The 8,805-nt window shown below is 52.5% G+C and overlaps 1 protein-coding gene across 1 annotated transcript; it reads right to left on the bottom strand.

Moving 5' to 3' along the window:
* Positions 1 to 4,119: 4,119 nt before the first annotated feature.
* Positions 4,120 to 5,555, bottom strand: NNAT (neuronatin). Its single transcript, XM_007934651.2, has 3 exons — positions 5,484 to 5,555; positions 4,446 to 4,526; positions 4,120 to 4,212 (listed from the first exon to the last, which is right to left on the bottom strand). Exons 1-3 carry the CDS (start codon positions 5,553 to 5,555, stop codon positions 4,120 to 4,122), a joined length of 246 nt encoding a protein of 81 aa, XP_007932842.1.
* Positions 5,556 to 8,805: the final 3,250 nt, after the last annotated feature.

Here is an 8,805-nt window from a genome sequence, read left to right as displayed (position 1 = left end):
TGTGGAAATCTGGGTTTGGTTGTCTTGTTTGCTTATCTTTGAAATATACTCATTTCATTTCAATCCTGTCACTGTGTGATATACTGAGAATCATGTATTGCTTGCCTTTCTGACTTCCTGCTCTGGGAATGCTCAAGGCATCTGAATCTTGCTGGGATATGGGTCTCCAGTGGGAACAGGACAAATGGGATCATTTGTACAGATGTTGACAGCGTGCCTCTAGGGCAGATAGAGGAAGCCAGAGGGAACGAGTTTCTTGTTAGACTAGTGTCTTATACATGTGTGGGTGCACACACGCACGCATGCGCACATACACACACACACACACACACACAGGTTTCAATCTGTAGGGGGAGAAGCTAACTGAAAATTCGGAATCTCCCTCTGGGGTCCTGGATCCTGAGTAGATACATCAAGTTTGAAAGTAGATACATCAGTGCCTCACAGCAAACCTGCTCCCTCATCCAATACACATGTAATAAGCTGTTGCTGTCCCTACAGCTGAAACTCAAGAAACTTGCCTCCCCACTCCACCCTCAGAACAGACATCCTTACTTTAATCATAATACTCATACTCTGGAGATGGAGGTAACTGTCACATAGCATCTCACATCTAGGAAAGTCCTGCACCCCCTGGGCAGAACTTCAACTAGTTAGGCTAAGAAACTAACATCTTTATTGAGGCATTAGTTGCAGAAGTCTCACATGTTGCTGGGGGTCCCACAAAACCATTTCAGTCTCCTTACAACTCATCTGCTCTGTCCTTGATCTTTGGGGGTAAAGTCTTGTGGGGTGTGTGTGTGGAGGCAGTTTGACGAAAGGGGAGGTCAGTGGACATTTAGTGCTGTGGACTAAGGGTTTTGCAATAAAACACTAGTCATTTTCAACTCCTGTTGCTCTCTATCAGGTAAAATGTTTTATTATAGCTTGAGGAGAGAATATTGCAAACAAGGTGCGTTTGCAACAGACTTCTAGGCTTGCACAGGGATGAAAAGTGAAAGCATTCCTTCAGTATTCTCTGGTGGGATGTGTCTGCTGCCGTGACATGGGGGCTTTTTCTCTGGTGGGCTGTGTTTGCTGCCACACATGGGGGCTTAGAGTGGAGGACTGAAGCAGGGAATAGACATTGTCACGCTCAAGCCCTGGAGTAGGCCACCAGGACAGCCTTTGCCTGGAAAGCTGTTATCTCATTGTGCCACAGCCAGAGCACTGCTGATGGATGGATGGAGGAAGCACCACAGTTGGGCTTTGCCAAGATCATCCTTTCTAAGAGAGGTGCAGGAGTTGCTCTGCCCAAAGCAGCCAAGCCCTTCCATGCTGCTCACCTGTCTCCCTGAACCTAGCCACCTTGTTACTTGGGCTAAGGTTAGAGCCTCTGGGGCAAAGGGGCCACAGACACACCTCAAAGGCTGTGAGAGGAGGGACAGCCTTCACTGAGCAAACATGTTGAAATGTGTTCATGGTTCTGTGGATTCAGTGTGGAAAACTTCAGAAACTCAGCCAAGAAGGGAGGAGGTAATGGGCATTGCCTGTGGATGAGTCACCCTGAGTGAGAGAAGACAGCCTCACCTTTAGGCTATGGTAGCAGCTGGAGTCACCCCCTCCAACCGAAGGAAGATGGAGTTGCAGATCGCACATCCCCAAGCCCTGATGAGTCCTGATTGTCACTTTGGAGTGGCAGAATATTTCTAGTATGTTGGGATTTGTGGAGAGCTTGGCAGTCATTTATAGACGGCAACTGAAGATGGGGGCTGGGGTGGGAGTTGACCAGACCAAATTCCCTGGGTTTATTGTTGGCAAAGCCAAGACCAAAATCAAGGTCTGTACCTTCTCTTCCCATAATTTTCTGATGATGAATTTAACTTGTAGATGCCTCTAGAAGTTGCTAGTTGGGTTGAGAAGCTTAAGAGCCTTGCTTAGGAGAGGGAAGCATGGTAAAGCTCAAGGGAACAAGATGCTTTGTGTTCCAGAAGTGTTTGTGACAACTGTGACTAAGGGATTTGAGGAAGTGGCAAGAGAGATTTATGGCTCTTCCTTGGTGTTGGCCCAGGAACAGGTGTGTAGTGACAGAGACACATAAAGTTAGCGATGAGGCTGAACCGGGAACAGGGCCATTTGGTGATGAGGCAGTCAGCTGACTCCTGTAAAAGGAGCCCTGAGTCACTGAGGAGTTGGAGAGGGGAGAGAGAAGTTGAGAGTTGAACAGCCTGTGCACCCACCCTGACACAGCAGGAGAGAGCTCTGGGCCAGGGACCCGGTAAATGTCCCCAGGAATAAGGGGGCAAGTGCTGGGAAAAGCAGAGAACCCAGGAATAGGGAAAGTGAGCAGCAGAGGGATTCCTTGGAGGCAGCTGCTTGGGGGAAATCCTGGATAGTAGCAGACCCAGGCAGGATGCCCCGTAGTGGTCCAGGCGGAGATTATAAGGCCTATAGGAGTGGGGGTGTGGGGTGTGGTGCCATACCACAGCTCTTGTCCTGTATTCCTTTTTTAAGCTAGTACCCACCCTGGCCAGTGCTTATTTCCTTCGGGCTCCTTGGTATAGACCTGGAGTGAGACTTTGTGCTCTGAAATGCAGATCACTCCGTTGGTCTCTAGTACGCCGCTATTGTGAGGACTATGGCCACTTTCTTTCCCTCCTCCCATCTTTCCCAAAGTGACTACATGCCAAGGCCCCTTATGCCAGCAGATCATAAGTGAAGGCACCCACCCCTCTGTTTTGGGAGAGTGAAATGGTCCCTTATTCCAGGACCACAAGTGAAAATGCCTGCCATTTTTTGGGGGGTGGGGAAGCAGTCCCTTAATTCTGGGACCACAAGTGAAGGCACCCACCTGTCTTTTGGGAGAGGAGAAAGTGAACCCTTTATTCCAGGACCTTAAGTGAAGATACCCAGCCTTCTCTTTGGGGAGAGGGAAGCAATCCCTTAATTCTGGGACCACAAGTGAAGGCACACACCCCTGTCTGGGGAGGGGGTAAATGGCCCTTTATCTCAGGACATTGTTGAAATGGGGCTGGATGGATGAGGGTCCCACTTCATTCCCATTTTGTTTCCTATCTCCTTTTATCCGCCCCCAAGCAGGTTGCACACTCCACAATGGGCACATCAGCCCAGACTTAGAAGTATGTGTTGACGCTGCAAAAGAAGTCACAACAGACAAGTTTTTGGTGCGCCTCCACCACCCCGCAGGGTCCTGGGACACTGTGCGAGATGGGGGAAGTACTGTTTTTTTATTTTTTGTAGAGGTGGTCCCTGTCCTCCAGGAGCTTACAATCTAGCTGGGGGGGCGACAACTAACGCACATTTAAACAATCAGTACAATTAGCGATTACCACACTATTGACCACAGCTGCGTGAGACCAGGGAAAAGCAAGATCAGTGAGGGGCCGAAGGCTCGGAGAAGGTGTTTTAGTAAAGCTGGGATTAGTTTACTAGCTGAATAGGTCCAAATCAAGTGACACATTTCTTTGGGGTGGGATTGGATTGGGAGGGAGTGAGGTGGGGTGCTCAGGGGGTACAGGGAATCCAGGGAGCAAAGGCAGTGAGGCGGAATGCACATGCCGTAGGCAAGGGACAGCAAGAGGGCCCACTCTTCTCAACCAAACTCACCCTGCCCTCCTCCTCCTCCCTAACCCGCGCCCTCCAGTCCCGCCACACAAGCACGCAGGTGCCGTCTTCTCTGCATCCAGATTCAGGGCTTCGGCTGGTGATGTCAGTATGTTCATTCTGCTGGCTGGTGTGGTGTGTTTAGATGTCCATGGTAGGCCGTTCAGGCATGGCCATGGCTGCGGGGCTGGGATAGCACTGTCCCAACTTGGTCCAGATCAGAATGCGATGCCTAGGCTCAGATCTCTGGGGTCTGCTCCCCCATCCCCCATCCTCCCGCAACCCCGCCCCACAGCAGGAGGGGTGCAAAGGGGTTCGAAAGGGGTCTGGTTTCGTCGTCATTGTCGGTGCTTCTTCTCCGGGGGGCCCTACCGGCCCCTCACTGACCTTGGCACGTGCTTCTCTGGCGAGAGAGCACGGGGGACCCCCCATTCCTGCGCGGCATTGGCTCCCATGCTGGCCTAGACGCACAGGAGCACCTGGTGACACGGCCGCCCAGGGCTGGGGGTTGGGGCCTCAGTTGGGGGCCCGCTGCCGGCGCTCCCCCAGCACCTGCCGCCCGGTCCGCGACACCGTGTATGCCAGCTTCTGCAGGGAGTACCTGAACACCTGCGTGAGAAATCCAGGACCTGTGCTTAGTGGAGGGCACCCGCAGTACGTCTGCGGCGCTGCCCTGCCCGCCCCCTGCCCCGCCCCGCCCCCTGCCCCGCCCGCCTGTCCGAGGTAGGCCGGAGAGGCGGGCGCGGGCACAGCTAGTCCACGAGCCAGGGCAGCTGGAGCTTTTCCAACTGTGCTGAGGGCTGCATGGCGGCAAGCTGATTGGACCCACAACTTAGGTATACCTCACTTCTCGCAATGGGCTGTGTCCCTGGAGGATTTCGAAAAGCGAATCCTACCCAGTAAATGCAGCATTCCAGGAACACCTTGAAGGAAATATGCGATTCCTGTGGCAAAGGATTCCTTTAGTGGGGAAATCTCCCTGCAAAGGGTTCTTTTAGGATAAATGATTTACCTTGCTTCTGATTTGCTTCTTTTTGACACAAAGCGTGTCTATTTGATTATTTTTGTTTGTAAAGCGCATTTCCTTTTATGGAAGCACTTTTTTCCCTTCCATTTTTCCTGCAAAGGGCTTTTTCCTTTAATTTTGTGGTGTTTTTTCTCTTTTCTTTTTTTTAAAGCGCTTTCGTCCGATTTGTTTTTTCAGTTAGCGCCTTTGTGTAATTTTTTTTTCCTGCAATGCGCTTTTTTATCTAAAGCATTTTCCTGTCGTGTGCTTTTGTCTGATTTATTTTTCCTGCAATGCGCGTTTTTCTCTAATTCATTGTTTTTCTGTGAGGCACTTTTTTTTTTTTTTCTAATTTGTTCCTTCCCTCCCCGAAGTGCTTTATTTATTTATTTATTTCTGAGCAGTGCCTTTTTCTAACTTATTTTTCTCCCCACTCCCGCAAGAGCCCTATTTTTTTTTTTTTAAATTTCCCCGCAATGCGTAAATGTTATAGCGGAAAATTTTCGCTATTTGAATTGTAAAGTCCTTTCGCAGAACAGAGCACCCCGCCTCCCTCCTCGGGTCGAGTCTGAGTGTAGCGGGATTTCTTACCGCGTCGGTCGCTAAGAGCTTCGGCGATCGTCCGCGGCAGGCGCCCGCCGCGCCCTGAGTCTTTGTTCCCGGCCGGCCGCGGGCGCACTGGGGAGGGTCTGCGCGACTGGGAGGGCGCAGGGAACGGGTGGGGTGCGTGGTGCCAGCAGTGGCACTCGGCAGACAGGGATCGCGGCAATCGCGACTGCATGGGGTCCGGGAAGTGGTAATCGCGACGCCACGGGCTGGTGCAGGGAACGCGCATCGCGAGCCCCTCTCCCACCCGGAGCCCAGGCACACTTACCTGCAGCAACACGCGGAAGATGTACCAGCCAATGATTAGCAGCTCTGCCGAGGCTGCCGCCACTGCCGCCATGGTTCGAAGAGACGTGGATTGGTGGTCGCGAGCGGGCTGCTGGTTCGCCGAGGTCCGCTGATCCTTCGGAGTCCGCTGTTGGGCGCACTGCCGCAGCTGCTGTAGCCGCGCCTTAAGTACTCACTTGCCACGCAAAGTGCGCATGCGTGTTGTGGGAGTTGGGGGGGGTCCATGAGGAGGGGTGACCGGGGGCGTTCCTCATTCGCCAGGAGAGGAAAAAATAATCCATCTGCTCTTTCCACACCGACCCCCGCCTCCTGAGTTTCATCTTAGCCCCCTTCTAGAAGATTCCGCGGTGCCCGCGTTTGAATCTTGGTGTAAAAATGAAGGGGTACAGCGACTCCAGGAAGGGTATAGGTTGAAGGTACAGGGTGCGCACCTCTCGATTACTGGCACCTTCTGCCACAGCCCCAGCCTACAAATTCGAGTCTACTGACAAATGCCGCTCCAGAACCCACCTTAGGCTAGGACAGAAAACCGAACTTGAGGAGGGGTCACCTGCCCTTTAAAGCAAGAAATTTCCCCTCCCAGGAGGCTTGACAGCACGAGTTTCTGCTTAGCACTCCTTTCTTAATATTCCGGTCTTTTTAAACCCACATCCACTGCTTCATGAAGGTCCCTGGACGCATAGCCTTTTCCTGATTCCTCGCATCCCACGTTTTAGGGCAGCGAGGAGATTAGGATCAGCAGTGGCGGCAGCGACTGTTGGGAAGGGCGCTGCGCTCTGGGCACAAAAGCGGGAGTCAGCGGGTACCTACGGTATCTACCCAGCGGGAGGGATAGACGCCCTTTGTACGCGCGCAAGGAATGAGCTTTCTAGAGAAGAGAAAAGAAATGTGCTTTGGGATGGTTTTCTGCTGGACATGTCATTTCAACCTCTTTCTGTCCCCGTTCCCCAGCCCCGGGTAGGTCTCTGCGAGTACGGTTCTTTCTACTCTCTGCTTTGGGCTCTGGGCGGTTGGAGTGCGGAGTGGGGTTTCGCTACTGGCACCAGAGGATTGTGGCTACTGCAGCTCCACTTCCCAAGCGAGGCAAGTCCCTCGCAGAGTGCAGAGTGTCTCTTTCATCTGCAGGCTCGCCCGTGCCGGTGGCCTGCGGAGAGCAACTCTTCTCAGCAAACTGCTTGGCGCCGGGGGCCAGTTTCTGGCGTTTGCCCTCACTCACCCCGTTGAGTTGCATCCGACTTGAAGCAACCCCTCCTTGGGCTTCCGAGGCGGTATCACTACGGAAGTAGATTGCCCATCTGCCCTTATGTGGATGGAAAATTTAATTTTGATTAAAAGCTTGTAGAGGTCAGGTTCTACGTGCCAGCAGCAGATGGAGATGTACATGATCCAAGTGAGGTCAGTTTGGACACAGTAGAATGGTGGGCCCCTCACCGGGCCCCCCATGTTGACTTTCGAAGAAGTTGGCTGGTTTTGGCAAAATGAAGCTGGGCTATTTGAGAAAGGCAAGCTCAGCCGAGACTGCCATCTTAAAACAATGTATCTGGCAGTGCAGTCACTGCTACTTCCTGGAGCTTACAGGGGTACATTTCTTGAGTTTGCATGTCAGGCTGACCCTGCTCTTTAACTACTTTAACTCACTGCTTTCCCACTTTGAGCATCTACCTCTGTGAGACAGACTAGATTCAGAAGCTGGTCCTTACCCGGTGGGGGCACAGCATGGAGCCCATGGCTGTTCTGTGGCAACCCCAGGGCGGTATTGTGGGGTCTGGGCCCCTTGAGGACGGGCCGCAGCCCCAGGAGGCGATACATGATCTCTGCTGGGTAGGGCCTGGGCAAAGCCAGTCCACTGTGCCGGACCGTGCCAGAGCCCTCCCGCCGAGCTCCCAGGAGAAGCTTAGGAGAGATGCCGTAGCAGGCTTCCCCAGCTGGTGACTTGGAAAGGAGTAGATTTCCACGGGTGGGTAGGGAGGAAGGGCATTCACATTTGCTGTTGTTAACCATGATCCATTTTCCCAAATAAGTATACATTCTGTTCCTGTTTTTTTTTTTGTCTCTCTGTCTGTTTGTTTTTTGTCTGTTTGTCTGTTGTGTTGACTTTTCTCTTCAGGATCCCTGCTGCCTTGGTGATCCCGGGCTGACAGCCAGAGAGCACAGCGGCTCAGCTCCTGGAGAGTGAGGGTTGAAGAAAGCAGAGGGCAGCCACCTGCGCCCGCTGGCTCCATTAGGTCGGTTCCTGCAGCGGTGCCCGGCGGCCTTGGCGAAGGCCCTGCCCGGCAGAGATCATGTATTGCCTCCAGTGGCTGCTGCCCGTCCTCCTCATCCCCAAGCCTCTCAACCCCGCCCTGTGGTTCAGCCACTCCATGTTCATGGGCTTCTACCTGCTCAGCTTCCTCCTGGAGCGGAAGCCTTGCACGATTTGTGCCTTGGTTTTCCTAGCAGCCCTGTTCCTCATCTGCTATAGCTGCTGGGGAAACTGTTTCCTGTACCACTGCTCTGATTCCCCGCTTCCAGAATCGGCACACGACCCTGGTGTTGTGGGCACCTAACGGCCTGCCTAGTTAGCTTTCCAAGGAAGCAGAAGACGGGAGGGGAGGCATTGACATAGGTCATAAAGCATTGGAGTTTAAAATCCCGCAGCCCTGCGGGTGCCACATTCCTGACGGCGCCTTTTTGGCCTGTGATGTTTTATCCTTATAATGTGAATAATGAATGGCACTGACCAGTGCTTTTAATGTAGAGTCCTATAGTTCTGGGTGGTCTTATGATGTCTGTTCTGTTCCCATCTCGGTTCCAACTGGCAGGATAGCCACTCCCCTCGCCTCCTTCCTGTGAGGAGTCTGCGCCCATCCTGGTCAACAGCTCTGGGGTGACCTGGGCAGATAAAATGCCAGTCTCATTGACACCTCTGTGACCTCTCCTTGTCAGGGTCTCTTTCCTTCCCTTTGTACAATGTTACTGCCTCAATCCCTCTCCTGGTTTCCCTTTAGTTCTCTTCTACCTTTTTCCTGTTTTGGGGAGCACCTGTTTAAGACAGGGCTCACTTTTGCACTTATCTCGAATTTGAAGAGATTGCTGACGCCCGAGAGCCTCGCTTTTTTGCCCTTTTCCCCCCTCATCAGCAGGCTAGACAGAAACGTGTCTTGACTGTTGGTTGAGAAGAGATCTCCAGTATTTTCTCCATTTCGTTTTTCAGAAAGCAGCAGCAAATAGATGTTGCTTTTTCACCTGGGAGGGTTCATGTCTTCCCAGCCCAGCCCCACTTCCCTTGCCTGAAATCCCACCTTTCTTGACTGTCCTGAGGA

Source organism: Orycteropus afer, unplaced genomic scaffold, assembly GCF_000298275.1.
Source record: "Orycteropus afer afer isolate SDZICR_OR568_19922 unplaced genomic scaffold, OryAfe1.0 scaffold00020, whole genome shotgun sequence".
NCBI classification, from domain to species: Eukaryota; Metazoa; Chordata; class Mammalia; order Tubulidentata; family Orycteropodidae; genus Orycteropus; species Orycteropus afer.
The sequence above is the reverse complement of the archived record's forward strand: the minus strand, read 5'-3'. Positions and strand labels throughout refer to the sequence as shown.